This window comes from Thalia democratica, chromosome 4, assembly GCF_965202585.1.
Source record: "Thalia democratica chromosome 4, ktThaDemo2.hap1.1, whole genome shotgun sequence".
Classification (NCBI taxonomy): domain Eukaryota; kingdom Metazoa; phylum Chordata; class Thaliacea; order Salpida; family Salpidae; genus Thalia; species Thalia democratica.
Genome location: NC_139168.1, coordinates 66,385,891 through 66,402,088, shown reverse-complemented (window position 1 = coordinate 66,402,088; position 16,198 = coordinate 66,385,891). Strand labels below are relative to the sequence as shown.

The following is a 16,198-nucleotide window of genomic DNA, read 5'->3' as shown; positions in this document are numbered from 1 at the left end:
AGATAAGTTTTTACGGAGATAAAATAAAAAAAAATATAAAAACAACTTTCTTCAGGGTTGTTACATTTACTTTAGTTTGATTTATTTTTAGAAATCTAGACTACTTTTTTGATTTTTGGATTTTATTAAATTATATTAGGCTAGTTTTCGTTTGAAATTTAAATGAGATATCTTTATATAAGTTTTCAACATTTTTTGTCGTTGTAAATTTGTTGATTACATTTATTTTTTTAGTTTTATAGTGCTGATTAAAGTTGTAGACATTTTTCTTTCACTTCTCACACTAGCTTTGCTTCACTATATTTCTCAAAAACTACATTAGTTCAGAAATTAACATCTTTAATCTCTACAAGCAAAAATTGATATAAAAAGAAGTTAGTGTATTTAGGTCTTTGAATTTCATTCTAATAATTTTATTTTAATTATTTATTTTTGAGGAACTAATTATATATGCACCAAACATACTTCTTCATTCTTTTGTTTATAGTTGTTTAAAATACTTCTTTTTTTAAAATGAGTACTGTTGAACTAAATTAAAAAAATTCTGTTTATTCCGATTTCTGCGTACTTAATTTTCAAAATGTTTATAGTTTGATTTTTTAAAAGCACTAACACTTTTACATTAAGATTTTTATAGTATGTTTTAAGCACAAATTATGCAAGTATATATTTAGAATCATGTTCTTATTACTTGAGAATTAACATCAATGTAAAAGCGTTAGAGAGAAGTAAGTACAGCTGGAGGCTAGATTTAGGCCACTCAAAATAGTATATTAGCTTAAAGATTTGATTATTTTATTTTATTTTTAACGAGTAGCAACACTAAAAGTAGTTTTAGTTTAAAAATGTAGTTTTTTGTAAACACAGTTTGTGGAAGCAAGTATTTACAGTCATGCTTTTAGTGAAATTTCAACGAAATTTTAACAAAACAAAAGTCTGTGTAAAAATTAAGCTGTGCAAGATTCAAAAAAGTTGTTAAGATTAAAAAAACTTAAACTGAAGAATAGTTTTGTAAAACGTAAGCTACTTGATTCAAAGAGCAGATATGTTATGTAAGAAATATAAGATAAACTAAAAAGAGAACTTTCGTCTATAAAGATACTAAGTTTAAAGTAAAAAAGTTAAGTTGAGTAATAAAACAAAAAAAGTCTGAGTAAAAAAGTAACATAAAATTAGAAATTAAAGCAACAAATATCTGAATCTATATTTATTAACAAAGTCAAAAAACATCTTGTTTTATTATAAAAACAGTGAATCATGAAGCAAATTCAAATATACTAAAGTAAAGGAATCTAAAAATATTTTTACTTAGAAGGCATTAAATTTTTGATACCAATGAAAATGTTATCCATAGCAGTTATTTTTCCGTTGTTTATTTTTTCAAACGCGATGAATCTGAATTCTTTCCAGTTCACTGCAACAGTTTCGCCTGGTCAAGTTGCTGGTTTGTTTGTTGAAACTTATTTAACTACAGTTTTACACTATCTAGACTTTCTGAATACATTCTTGTACATTGGTGTGCCTATGTGCTTAATTAATTTTACATAATACTTTATGACTATTCAAAAGTTATTCCGCAAGTTTTCCTTCAACACTTTTTAATTTCTGCGATTGCCAACAATTTCAATAAACAAACAGTTAAAAAAAACCTTAAATATAAAAACTGAGTTAGAAACTAATAACTTGTACAACAGGATTTGTAAACGCTGGAAAATCACAACTGAAATTGGTGTGCAATCCACAACGAAAATGTAGCAAAACTGCAGTTACTAGGTATGACAACTTTATTTAACATTATCAATATTTTGTTTCTAATATAAGTTTTTGTTTCATTTAAAGAGTTACTTTTTTTAAAATAAATGCACTTGTGTTGTTTTATGTTTCAAAGTATTGCTTTAGTTAAATTGTAAAAAAAAACACAAGTTTAATATAAATAGCAAATTTAACCTTAAAGTTTGTAAAATTTATATCTTGTAATTAATAAAAAACTTCGTTCAGTTTTAAAAAGGAAATTGTTGCTATGCAATTTACTTGAAATATGTTATTTCAATACATACTGTAATAAAACTAAAGCTTTAAAAAGACAACTCAAAACAAACTAGCTAAAATTTTTAAGATGATTAAAAAACTACTTTTGGATATAAAGTTACGGAAATAGCAATTAATAAGCTTATGAAATATTTAGAATAGTTATGTGAAATATTTGAAATTTTAACCCATTCTTGAGTACGAAGTTCCAAATATAGCAATTAAAATTATTGCAACGCATAGTTGAAATAGCTGTTATCGCGCAGTTAGATGAAACACTTATTATCAATTATTTGTTACTATTACAAATATCTATTTAAACTTTAATAATATTTTAGGTCACAATGCATGAGAATAGGATGCTGCTGGACTGGTGAAAAATGTATGGCTAATAAGATTATATGTATGTTTTTCATTATTTTTTGTTACTTTTTTCTTATAGACGTAACTAATTTCAAATGGTTGTTGTTTATTTATATTTATAATCTATGTTTTACTATAAAATGCGTTTCGTATGAAACAGTCGGTTTCAACGTTTTAAACTCAATTCACGAATAAGCAACATTTATTTTTCTGACTGTTTCACTAAGTCAAATTTTGTTTTACTACCTAGTTTTTATTGCAACAAAGCTTGTAACATTTTATTTGCAAATTTGATAACACAAGTACGACTTAACTTTATAAGTTTTTTGGAGTTATTCTAACATTTTTTTATTTGATACTTTATCAACAAAAACATGAGTGTTTAACCCTTTAATTTTAATAGATTAGCTAATTTCAGCGAAAAAGTCTGGCTTTACCTAAATAAAACTCTTTAGTCGTTTGTAGACAAAGCTTGAGTTTAAGTTAAATTTTTCTATTAATTAGAAATAATTGTTCTTAGTTTTTAACTTAAAAAAAATATTACTAAACAGTATGAAGAATGTAACTTCCGTCTACAACTAACTGCAAGCATTAAGCTTTAAAATAACGAAACTATCACATAACTGACTAGTTTATAGCCTTACATTAAATGTTTAGTAAATTAAACAGATTACTACAACAAGACAACTCCGCTTAGTTTAAAAAGAATAAACTATAGTTGTATAGTTTTTTTATGCTTTAACTTAAAAGTTCTTAGTTACTAATTAATAAGACACTTTTAAGATTTAGTTTTTTGAAGTTATTAAATAAACTACTTTCAACCAATAATTTTTTTAGTTTTGAAATTTTGTCCTGGCGGAAATTGTGGTGAGTAAAAGTTTTTGAAATACTAATTACTGTTTTATTAAAAATACTTGTTTATATTGATTTGAAATTGTTACAGTTTATAGAAGTAATAAATAATAAATCACTATTACACAATATATAAAAAAAAAAATATTCCAGGTTTATAGCTTAATAAAGCTGTGGTTTCGTTAGATCAAATATTTAAGTAAATACAAAATTGTGTTTAACAAGTGCAATTTTGATCGATATAACATTAAACTACATTTTAGCCCGGTTTGAAAATTTAAAAACAAATTATATAAGTCTTATCAACAACTCCAACAACATTTAATCACAGCTTTAGTGTTTTAAAGCTAAAGAAAAATTTTAAGATTAAGTGACTAGGTGTGAGATTAATAATGTAGAAAACATAAAAAAGAATCAACCTGCGTTGGACGGCCGACGAATAAGCAACCAAGAGTGAACCTTCTGTTCGCATTAGACGCTTCAGGCTCAGTTGACAGCAGGGAGTTTGCATGGGAGAAGGAATTCATAAAATCGGTGGTGGATAGAATCGACGTTGGCAGGTTCTCAGTGGGGTTACTGCAGTATGGTACCAGGTGAGACTGGTTTTTGTTAGTAGTGTTTGTTCTTTGTAAGTTTGAACAGTGTTTTATTTAATTTTTTTTGTTTTAATCCGTATACGTTTCCATTTTTGCACACTGATTGAAGTTGTTTTCTCATATGCATCGTACTTTTTGAAGTGAAAATCGTTTGTTAGACATCGATGTTTTGGTTTTTACATTAATAAAATGAATAAATTTAAAGTATACTTAAGTAACTTTGTAGCACTGAAACTCGAACAAAGTATAAAATTTGTTTTATTTTGAAGTATAAAGATTTTTTTCAGTATGGTAAAGTGTAATATTTTGATTAAGTAAATATTTTCTTTAATAGATTGTTTTCAGTACGGTTTACGTATAGTTAAAAACGAGCAATACTTTTACTTCTAAAATTATTATAAGAAATAAGTTTTAATGAACATTCGTAATTTGTATTATATGTAAAAACAAGAAATATTTACTGCAGTTTAAAGCAATTAAAAATTACAAACTGTTATTTATAATAACAAAAATAAGTATATAAATTTTCTTTAATACTAGAGCGAGTGTTGAGTTTCCAATAGTCACTGGCCGAAATAAAGATGAAACAAAAGTTTGTTTTATTCTTGTTTTATAAACTGATAAATCAAATATTTTTTTTGTAAAATTTTCTAAAAGTTTTTATACATTAAACTACTATTATTCAAAACGTTTTATATTGAAAAACAAACTATTAAAATTAAAAAAGAGTTTAGAGTATATTAAAACAAACTTTTTAAAAACATGATAACACAATAAACATCTATATATGTTTTATATCTGTAATTGACAAACAAACTTTACAGAGCCTTGTTGACGGTGTAGTACAGTCAGGGGGTGCTACATATTCGCATTTGGCAATTAACAAAGGTGCTGAAATGTTCAAAGGTAAAATGCGATTTGAATTTTATTATTAGTTGCAGCAAAGTATTTTAGTTTGATCTTTATGTCTGCAGGTCTCACACACGATTCGCAGGACGACCAGAATGTGTTTATTTTCACCAACGATGGACAGTTAGTATTTTTTTAATAAAATAATTTGTTTGCCATAAATAAGTATTTACAGGTTTTTTATTTCTAGATTTATGCAAAACAGTAAGGACGTTTAGTTGAAAACCGCTATTTAAAATTTATACTGCGTTGAAAGATACACATCTTTACAACACTTGCTTTTTGTTGCTTGTTTTTTATATTAAAAGTTAACTAGCTTCAAAAGCGACACTTTTAACTAAAAAAAGGAAAATTAAACTTGATGTATCCAAAAAGGGCAACTTAATAGTTCGATGAAAGTTGCCACACCGCGCTATCTAATAATACATTTCCAACTTAAGTAAATCGATGTGTTTAATTAAATTAACTACTTTTCTGTAAACCTTGAAATTAGTGCATCCATTTATAGACAGTTTCAAGTAAAAAACTGAATGCTTATTTCACTTTTCACGTGTTTACTTTATTTCAAAAATCATAAATTTTAAGGGAGCACGGTTTGATCACAGACGCTTTAGTTTACACAATTTATCATACGCATTTTTTTTCATTATTTATAGAAAAGAACAGCTAGCGCTTCTGTTGAACAAAAAAATCAATATGGAAACAAAATATTGTAAAGTGTAAATTATGACAGGTCAACTTATCCATCATACATTCAGGCAGCCCTGGACAAAATGGACTCAGAAGCCGTGGTTCCAACCACAAGGTACTCTGTTGGTATTGACAAGTCGCTGAAAAGTGAAATGGAGGTTATATTTGTTAGAATTTTTGTTATTTGAAGTTTTTGTAAAGTTAAGTTCAATGTAGTTTATTTTTTATATTCTGAACACCTTTTGATTTGTTTAAGTTGATTTCAAGTTCTTGTTTGCTTGTGTTATTGTATAAAAATTTACGTAATTTGTTTCGTTGCCATGTATTAGGAACAAAACCTTCACTTAAACTAACAATTAAGAAATAAGATGCATGTTAACCTCATCTGTTATTTACCTCATGTAAACATTTCAACAGCAAATAGCCTCGACTCCGGACAAAGCTGTCTACGGTGAGTATTTCGACGATCTACCGAGCTTTGTGGATGCATTATCCGCCAGCGTCGAAATTGTTGGATGTTAAGAGGTTCACAAGTTAGTTTGGGTAGGAACAAGTAGTTAGAATATTTATTTTTATTTAGTATAACACCTTTGAGGTTTGTGAACTTTCAGTAGTTAAAGCTGTTCAAGGTTAATACAGTTAATTTTAACCAACATCCTTCATTGTTTATTTATTGATGTGAGTTATGTAAAGTATAACATTTCTAAAACAGGATTAAAAAAAAGGACGTTCTTGGCTAAAGATAAAAAGAAAAAGGACAAGAAGGATGTATATTAGATTTCAGATGATATATAACTCTTTTAGGGAGTATTATTTAATTTTACTACTATTAAGGCTTTAAAGTCATCATTTTCACAAAAGCTGTAAGCATTTTTATCTAAGACCATTTTGTTTTTTCAATAAAAGTGTTTCACATAAAGTAAAGTAATGTTTTTATTTTTAAAAGCGTGTAATTTATTTTAAATGTAATATTTTATCAAAAATGTTAGTTTTCTTCTTTTTTTTTTTTTTGGAATGGTTTATTTTGCCTTTGAAAATACATGTAAAAAAGTTTTGTCTTTCTTATACGTGTTTCTCCATTTAGCATAGCCTACTTTGTCAGACTTTTTAGTTTTAACTAAAATTTAATTTAAGTATACATATACATAAGTGATACTTTCTAAATACTCAGTTTTTCTAAATCAAATTATTGTAAGTTCAAATAACTTTTATGAAAGCTTTTCCACACATTTTGAATTAAACCAATTAACATCGCAATTTGTAACGCATTATTGCGAAAAATTCCCAGCTTTTACATGCTTTACCATTCTATGGTATTTTGTTTGAGCTTTAACAAAACAATAACATTGTTTTAAAAACACTCTTTGAATAAATGTTGTTTAAATAAATGAAAGTAAAATCTATTAAGACTTCTATGTTTAGAACTTGCACTTTTGATTTAAAAAAATTATTTGATATATATTATTGGAAAACACATTGTTTTTCAACATAGTTAAAAAGTCAAATCTGCAATCTGCAGTGGCATATTTTCAAACCGATAATTTCGTAACCGAACCATAACTTCCTTTGAACTTCTTAAAAGAATGTTGCAATTGGACTTTTCTTTTATGTACGGAAAATAACATTTTAAAACTTAATGAATTTCGGGATATATTACTTGATATAGAAACATTTTTCGATGCAAAGTTGAGGGAGATTACTTTGTGTTTGAGTTTTCAAATGATAATTCTGTACTAAAACCATCACATTTTCTTTGAACTTATTAAAAAATGTTTTCGTAGTTAAAGTTCTATAAACGAAAAAATTGTGTTTATAAAATCAACTTAAAATAAAATAAAACTCCTTATAAACTATTTTCAAAGTTCACTTATAAACTAAAATTAACATTGATACCCTGGCTTTAATCTTAGAAATTTTTAAACTTTGATAATTGTTTACTTTATGAAATAAATATTAATAATTAAATATATTTTCTAAACAAAACGTTTAGTATAAAGATTTGATTCATTATACAACCCTTAAGGCTTTTTATACTAGTTAATAAAAACAAGTTTTGAATAGCTAATATAAAATTTAACATGAAAACTTTTAAACAATTCAGCTATAAGTTTAGCAAAATTTAACGACATGACATATCTTCTGTCTTTAATGTTAAAATGTGTTTAAAATATCTTTAATGTGTTTAAAGGAGCATGTTTTTAATAAGAAATCTTTAATGTGTTCAAAGGAGCATGTTTTTAATAAGAAAATGACAACAGATGATGTTAGTATTTGGTTTTGTTACTCACGTTTATGCTCAAAAGAAACAAAAATCTAAAATAATTGTTTTAAATATCAATAACGCTTCTTTTAAAACCATGATACAAGTGAACTTAAATGATAATTTTGTTTCACTTTTACCTATAGAACTGCATCAAAAAATTAAAAAAGATTTTTGTAGAAACAAGTTAGAATTTAGTTAAAAAACTAGCTACAATAGTATAAGGATTAAAACTAAACAAAAAAATTGTGATAAATAAACGATAATATAGTTGTCGATGTATATTCCTTATATTTAGAAATAAAAACAGATTTTAATAAAAAATAAATCGTGTAGAATTTACACTTTTTAAAGTAAGTGTATATTTCCAGTCGCTAGTAATTTAATAAATATTACCTTATTATCCAATCTACGTCTAACCTTTAAAAATGTTGAGAACATCTAGCAGTAAAATAAATTATAACTGCATTAAGTTTGCTTCAGTTTAGCTCTATTGGAGTTTTGAAAATCATCTTGACCTCAACCACAATTACATAAAGAATTCAATTAAGCGTTAATTTAATGCAATCAAATCCAAAAGCTCTGTGCAAATGTCAATCAAAGTGTTAATGTAAATGAATTTTTGTTTCAGTTTAGTTCTATTAGAATTTTGAAAATCATCTTGACCTTAACCACAATTACATAAAGAATTCAATTAAGCGTTAATTTAATGCAATCTAATCTAAAAGCTCAGTGCAAACGTCAATCAAAGTGTGAATGTAAGTGAAAGCTAACTACTTAATTAAAAAAGGACTTCATGTGTCAACAAGTTTTGTTTCATGCTCTATTAATTTAACATGCTACCAGTTCATTATGTCAAAGCTCCGTTAAATAGTCTATTAAACGTTAGACTTGTTTGAAACCGGCATTAGTATGAATTGGTTTTGGTTTTGTACGATACAAAACATTAGAAACTTAACCTAGTGATTTTTTAGACAGCCTGAACTGTATGTTAAAATTTATGAAAGTAAAAATACAGAGTAAAAATAAGTATTTTTTATTTAAACTGTTTATTCATTTTTGAATTATAAATTGAATAGAATTAAGTTCGTTTTTTTGTAGTACATTTAATTTCTTATTTTACGTTTAATTTTTTTAAATAATATTACTGATAAATAGGTTATATCAAGGTATTTTTATGAGTTTTAGAAATAAGTTCACTTTACAGCTTCGATTGAAAATATCATTATACTCATTTTTACGGCTAATAAATTATTATTTTTTTAATTGTATGCTCAGCCTTTAAGCTTATCAAACTTAAAAAATTACAAGTATTTAGCTTAAAAATGACGGTTGTAAATTAAAAGTCTTATTTGTATAACAATGTTGGAAACTTTACTTTAATCTCTAGCTTTAGTGCAGTTTTAGTTTCATCAAAAGGATTTGTTCTCTTTATAGAACGAATATTTTATACACTAAGATATGTTTCAAAACTTTTTTCAATAAAAATAACTTTAGAAATAACAGCAGAATAAGTCTAAACATGTATTTTATTTTACATAATGTTTGATAAAAAGTTTATGTTTTAGTTCACCAGCGAATTTACTATCATAATTGCGAACAACAGCAGCTTCGTTTGTTACCATAAATAAACGAAGCAGTACTTTTAACGGGTGCACCACAATTCAAGTTCTAATAATTCTAATTTATTGAGAATACTATCTTTTAATAATTTTTTTTCCAACTTTGAATTAATTAATTTTATCAATTAAGTCTACAAAAATTTACTTTTAAAGGCTTAAACTATTTTTTGTGATACGGCTAAAATAAATCTTAAAATCTATTATCATACTGATTTTTTAAGTTATTATAAACTTTATTATCAAAAAAAAATTAAGCTTTTTTTTTCCCATAGTCTTACAAATTAAACCGACATAAACTTTATACTTTTTTCGAAAAATAAATGAAATTAAGTTTTCTTCAAAGAAGGCACCTTAAAACTTTTACAACAACTGGAATTTTCGTTTGACCAATTCATAACTTTTTAAACTTAAATTCCGCAACTCCCAAAAACGCTTTGAATTTATTTTCCAGGTTTTAATGTAAAATGCTCCAGAGACTGCTCACGTTGGTCTTCACCGCCGCCGAAACGGTGCTGGTCGGCGGCACGCTCCTCGACTGGAGCAACATGCAGAACGTGTTCATCCGAGAAGGGTTCTTCCAGGATCCGGGCGGAAACTCCACGCTCCAGGTCGAGCGCCTCAACCTGGTCGTCACGGTTTCGACCACGGCGGGCCAGCTCGTTGCCATCCTTTTCGGCTGCCTGATCGACGCCAAGGGGCTGTGGGTCAGCCGCACGGTGGCGCTGCTTCTGATCTCGGTCGCCTACGCGCTTTTCGTCTTGGCGCTCGAGTTCAGCGACTATATTGTGTTCGTCGGCGGAGTGGCGCTGATGACGGGGAACATGGGAATCTGGTACAGCAACCTGCAGATAAGCAACGTTTTTCCGGGCTACCAGTCGTTTTACGGGTACCTGATCAACGGGTGCGGCATATCGTCCTACTGCGTGTTTTTTCTCTTCAACCGCCTCTACTTTCAGCGCGGCTTGAGCTACGAGTTTATTTTTTCCCTGGCGGCGGCGCTGACGCTGCTGAGCCACGCTCACACTTTTGCGCTCGTTCCCAGCGAAAGCGTGAAGCAGCCGGTGACGGAAAAATTCGAGTACGGCTACAGGGAGCTGCGGTGTTTCGGTGGAAAGGCGGAAAGTTCAAAAAATTAAAGTAACAACTCTGCGGGCACAAAAACTGTTGAAGAAAATTCAAGCCTGGATTCAGTTCAAAAAACGACAATTGATTGCTTGAAAAGCACAAAGTATATAAAGTACCTTATAAGGTACTCGTACAACCAGCTTTGCGTTTCTTACTTTTTCTGGGGAAACTTTCAGAACTGGATTGATTCAGTGAGTGCTGAAGACGAAAACTTGTCGCAAAATTTACTTTTGTTCTACTCCATGCTTATGTTGAGCAGCGCAGTAGTTTCTCCTGTAATCGGCTTTAGCTTGGACAAGCTCGAAGCAAAATTCAGCTCAAAAGACGGCTTGAAAAAGGCGCGGGCCAAAATAAACTCCATATCGGCGTTTCTCATCGACTCCTTCGGACTGCTGTTTTTCATTTTTTTAATCGTCCCCCTCACGTCCTTCCGCTACCTGGCGCTGTGCTTCTCCCTTTTCTACACCTGCGTCCTGTACGGCAACCTGTCTTGCTACCTCATCAGCCAGTTTCCCGCCGAAATCTTCGGCAAAATGTACTCGATCACGTCTGGCGTCAGCTCGGTGGTCGGCTTGCTGCAGTTTCCGGCGACCATCGTCACGGTGCGGTTCGTCGGCTTTTTCAACGCCGCCCTCTTTCTCGCCCTGGTCTACTTCGTGCTTCTGCTGCTTTCGGCGAGAAACCTTGTCGGCGTGTTCAAGGGGCGGCAAGGCGTTGAAAACGTTGTAAACTTCAAGGTCAATGCCGCGTACGTCGAGGAAAAAAAGTAGCAAAAGTTTTTTTTTACGAGTAGGTTTACAATTTACCAAGTTTTTGAAGGACTAGTTTCATAGCTAAGTTTTTATAAAAATACTCTTGTTAACGTTTTAGCAGTGTGATATAAGCTAAATATAATTTTTTTTCTTCGTATAAAAAAACGTTATTGTAGATAGTTTACGTGAATTTTTCTATTGTGTCTGCTTACGTTGTTTATATTGTTATAATTGAATCGATAGGTGGAAGTATTTTTATTTGTACAATATTAATAGTTAAAATATTTATTCTTGAGTCAAGTAGATTTAAACTTTTATTTTTACAATTTTAAACAAGTAAATATACTTAATTTAATTATTTAAAGCAAAATTACTGTGTAAATACCATTTATTTTTCATTTTAGTTGTTCTCATTTAAGGTAAGATTGTTTTTCCTTTAATATATGTTTTTTTAATTGTTATAAAAGAACAAGAACGTTAAAAATATATGCTTTTTCTGCTAAAAATAATTAAAGTAAAAAGTGGTAAGTAGCTCAATGACTGAAAAGTCTTTCTCTACCCCAGGTCCTTTGACCGTGTTTTTAAGCTTCGAAGTCTTTATCGCGTTCAATATAATTTAACAATTTTCTATTTTTTTTGGTAAAATCTTTTTAGTTCTACAAACTGCTTGTCTTCTTATAAACTTGAGATTTGCTTAATCGCTTGAATAAAATATTACATGAAATACTGTTTTTGATTGATTTTTACTGTATTTTGTCATTCTATTTAAAACTCTTATTTTTGTATTTGGTTTGTAGCAGGGACGTAGCTAGCTCGAAAAAGTTACGAATCTGCAAAGTTATAAAAAACAACAGGGACGACGCGTGATGACGTAGTCGGGGGTACAGGGCAATTTAAACTACCTCTAGTGATATTGTGTTTTATACTAAGCTATGCAGTTAAGCTCAAACTTCAAAATGAATGGAATTTTTATGTATGAGAAATAACTGTATACAGGGCAGTTTATGTTGCTACACACCAGTGGTGTCGTGTGGTGTTTTCGTTAGGGGCTGCGAAGAATAAAAAAACAAACCTTAAACTTTAAACTTTTATAACTTTGTATAAGATTTTATTCTCTTCAACGATTGAGTGTGCGAAAGAATCAAGCAAATTTTAAAACTTATAAATATTTTTTTATAAACGATCGATACTAGTTTAGATTTAATAACACGCTTTGTACGTGTTAATCAGTCGTTAATGTTAATAAAACACTTAATTACATATTTTGGTGTAAAGTTACAAATTACTTAAATTAAAGAAGTTTTAAACGTACATTTTTTTTTCAGATTTTTAAAGTTTTAGTTTGTAGTTTATATATTTGAGTTAGTTCAGCTACGAAATCATATGAAACAGCGCTAAATTAAAAAATCTCAAATTAAAATAAGTTTATACTAGAAACTTTAAACACATAGTTTAAAACAAAAATATTTCAAGCTTATACCTTGACATTGTGAAATAATTAAATAAATATTTTATTCTACTCTACTACTTAGTTTTTGTCTTGTAGAACTTTCTAAAACTTACGTGTTTTATTTTTATCATTTATTGTACAAAGAAAAGTTTGAAAACTGTTTGTAAAAATTTGTGCAGTTTTAAACCGACGCAGCATATAATGCAGAAAAGTTTTTTATTGAAAACTGAAACAGTTTTTGTAATATATTTCCAAATGCAATTGTACCTAAGGTTACAAAAAAGTAAATAAAATTGACTTTAGTTGTTTAAAGCATTTTTAACTTTAATCGGAGTTAATATTCCTAAGCGTATCGAACTAAAAATAAGGTACAAAATACTAATTTATTAATCAATATTATTATGTTAAAAAAAAACTTTTTTGAATTTATGACTTGAATTCTAAACTTAAAAAATCTATTTGAAATAAAAATTTGTAAACATCTTTTTAATGAAATATAACCTACATTTTCATTGCATTACGTAAACTGATAATTTTATCAGTCTAAACCAGGGTTTCCCAAAGTGGGCGGTACTACCCCCCCGGTGGCGATTTTAGTAAGTCGGGGGGGGGGGGTGTGCAAGAATTAGTAAAGGGGTGAAAGCAGGGGGTGGGAGGAAATTTTAAAACTTTGAACAGTCATAAAGTTTTTACTTTTTTGCACGCTATTTACTAATTGTAGCTTGCTATTGAATATTTGACCCTGAGGTAAAAAAGAAAAAAAATTCAAGTGTACATTTTTTAAGTAAATTACATATTTTTAGTCATATATTTTCTCATTTAACAACAAGATTGATGAATGGAATCCCTCTCACCATTTCATAACCTGACATATATGCTACTTGGGATCATAAATTGTTTGTAAAAATCTACATTATCTATTATAAGATATTTGCGACCTTTCTTTTGAAAAGTCACTTAATTAGATTAAAAAATAAAACTATATTTAAGTCAATTTTTAAATAGAATAAAAAAGGTGTTGTAATTAATTAAGATATACTTTGTAAATTATGTTTTGAAATAAATATCTAGTTTTTGAGCTTGCATTGCACTACTAAATTAAAAAAAAGTAACTTTTGATTATCATGTACTCACATGGTAATCAAATTTTTTAAGTATGTGGGTAGCTGTCAAATTTGAACGAGCGTACAAAATTGCACGAGTGCACAAAATTACACGAAGATACTTTTGCACGAAGACACTTTTATACGAGCAGACAATTTTGCAAGGAGAAATTTTTGCAAGGGTTGAATTCTTTTTTTATTTATTATTTTTTTTATTATTTTTTTTTACTATCACTGATATCCCTAACCCTTATCCTCGGTCAGTAACTTATTTTTTTTTTCAAATTTTAAATTTCTTTTGTTTAGTTATTTTTTTAAATTGTTATTACTTTATATCACTATTACCCCTAACCCTCGGTCGGTAGCTTTTATATTTTTTCTGTTTTTTTACTCTTGTGCAAAATTGACCCTTGGTGCAAAATTGTCTTCGTGCAATTTTGTTCCCTCGTGAAATTTGTGCCCTCGTGCTAATTTGTTTTCGTGCAAAAGTATCTTTGTGCAACTTTGTCTTCGTGCAACTTTAAACCGTTCCCAGGTAGTGTATATGCAAATCAGTTTTTATTTAAAGTATTTGTTAGTCACAATAATTTAAGTATATTGTGCAGCTTATAAGTTACTTAGCATTAACTACTAAATGCCCGAAACTCGTTATATCGGAGATTATCATAATGTCAGGTTTCAGTTAAGATTTCAAATGGGTTATGTACAGTCCAAATTCAGTAAAATTTCGGCCCGCTAAGTAACTTGAAAACTACTTGTGCAAAACAAATATAATTTTTTTTTTATATTTAATATTTTAAAATACGCTTTCAGTTTGGTTTTCATTTGACAATAGCACTTCCTAGATCACAATAATACTAAATCATTTTATTACAATTTTGTTCGAGTTTTTCAAATTTCTTATATTTAGTATTTTAAATAACGCAGCCCGCAAGTACAATTTTTTAACAAGTCGACACGATAAAGGATTTTTTAGTAAATAAAACCTGCTGACTAAAAAAATTGTCCACCACTAACCTAAAAGGCTCATTAGTTTCAAAACAATTCATATTTGCTTAGAATTGGTTACAGAATACATAAGGCTTTTTAATAATTAAGTACTTTTAAAAACTTTACCAGGCTTTCAATACAATAACTGCAAACTATTTTCTCCAGCCCTGTAAATTACTTTTAACACAGCCCAAAAGGGTTTGCCTAAGAAGTACCAGTCTAAATTACATTTCAGACACAAACTTTTTGGCTCAAAAGTGCGTACTAAAGAGGAAAATTACTGTATAAAATCATGGGGGGGGATTTTTTTTCAAGTTTCTGAAAAGGGGCGATTTGATAAATGAGTTGGGGAAACCCTGGTCTAAACGATCAGTTATAACAGTACACATTTAAGTTTAGCTTTTTAAATGGAACATGTTTAGTTTTATAATCTGTAAACATACAATATGTCTAAAAAATGCTATCTAAAATTACGATTAAAAATTTTATAAAAAAATTTAAAAATTACAAGCTTTACAAACTTTTATCGTAAAGTTTATAAATTTTATAAAGTTAATTTAAAATCAAAAGCTATACGACTGTAATTAGCCATTTCAAAAATTAAAGGTCACAAACTTTATTGCTTTAGAATAAAAAAAAATCGATAGCTAGCTTCTAAAAAGGATAAACAAGTTGTTTTGAAAAATTGTCTTAATCTTGAATACTAAATAACAGTTAAAATAAAAAAAGAACTCAAAAGTTTTAAGTAAGAACTTAAAAAAATTTGCTTGTTCCTTTTCTCATGATTTTTCAAGCCGATATTTTAGCCGAAAAACATTTAAAATTTTATGTTATTATCAAATAAAAATTAATTTAAGATCAATTTTTTAGTATGATATCAAACTTTACATTAACTATTATTTTGGTATAGTTATAATTATTTTATTATTTTAAAATATCAACTTGGTATTTTTTATGTATTTTTTCTAAACTAAAAACAAAGTTGTTGCAGCTTAAATATATCTATTAGAGTTAAAAAAAAGTAATTACTTTATACAACAAACCCAATAAAACTTAACAAAATTTTGTTTGTAAGATAACATTTTAAAATTAATAATTAGTTGTATTTCATTGCATTTTGTTTTGAAACAAATAAAGTTTTTAGAAAATAATCTTCAATAAATTGTTTTTATCTGACAATGAAAGTTAATCAGTTCGTTGTATTTATAAAAAAAAAAAGGTGTTTTAAACTAAAATCAATTACAAAAACTTACTTAAACTAAAAATATAACAAAATATAAAACATATGCGTTTTTGTATCTTTGTGAATTCTATAAATATTCATAAACAAAATTAGCATAAATATCATAAGCTTTTAAAATAATCAACTTTTAACTACTAATGAATCGATATAAAAAACATTATATTTTAAAAAATGTATTTTTTTTATAGGCAATAAAGTTGTTGTTTTAGTTAAGT

At 28.2% G+C, this 16,198-nt stretch overlaps 2 protein-coding genes across 2 annotated transcripts; both read left to right on the top strand.

The window, feature by feature from the left end:
• Nucleotides 1-1,389: 1,389 nt before the first annotated feature.
• LOC145833598 (von Willebrand factor A domain-containing protein 2-like) lies at nucleotides 1,390-5,960 on the top strand. The gene is made up of 8 exons (XM_082940753.1): nucleotides 1,390-1,444; nucleotides 1,695-1,773; nucleotides 3,642-3,836; nucleotides 4,380-4,431; nucleotides 4,664-4,745; nucleotides 4,814-4,871; nucleotides 5,482-5,596; nucleotides 5,856-5,960. The coding sequence occupies exons 1-8, from the start codon at nucleotides 1,390-1,392 to the stop codon at nucleotides 5,958-5,960; spliced, it is 741 nt and encodes a 246-aa protein (XP_082796879.1).
• A 3,824-nt stretch (nucleotides 5,961-9,784) lies between these two features.
• Nucleotides 9,785-11,215, top strand: LOC145833597 (equilibrative nucleobase transporter 1-like). The gene is made up of 2 exons (XM_082940752.1): nucleotides 9,785-10,419; nucleotides 10,570-11,215. The coding sequence occupies exons 1-2, from the start codon at nucleotides 9,785-9,787 to the stop codon at nucleotides 11,213-11,215; spliced, it is 1,281 nt and encodes a 426-aa protein (XP_082796878.1).
• The last annotated feature ends 4,983 nt before the right edge of the window (nucleotides 11,216-16,198 follow it).

What these genes read in the sequence shown, in the direction of transcription:
- LOC145833598 (XM_082940753.1), top strand. Translation starts at nt 1,390, where the DNA reads ATGAATCTGAATTCTTTCCAGTTCACTGCAACAGTTTCGCCTGGTCAA. An exon ending in TTCGCCTGGTCAAGTTGCTG is followed by an intron (nt 1,445 to 1,694) that starts GTTTGTTTGTTG and finishes CTTGTACAACAG; the next exon opens with GATTTGTAAACGCTGGAAAA. An exon ending in CGCTGAAAAGTGAAATGGAG is followed by an intron (nt 5,597 to 5,855) that starts GTTATATTTGTT and finishes ACATTTCAACAG; the next exon opens with CAAATAGCCTCGACTCCGGA.
- LOC145833597 (XM_082940752.1), top strand. Translation starts at nt 9,785, where the DNA reads ATGCTCCAGAGACTGCTCACGTTGGTCTTCACCGCCGCCGAAACGGTG. An exon ending in TACGGCTACAGGGAGCTGCG is followed by an intron (nt 10,420 to 10,569) that starts GTGTTTCGGTGG and finishes GTACCTTATAAG; the next exon opens with GTACTCGTACAACCAGCTTT.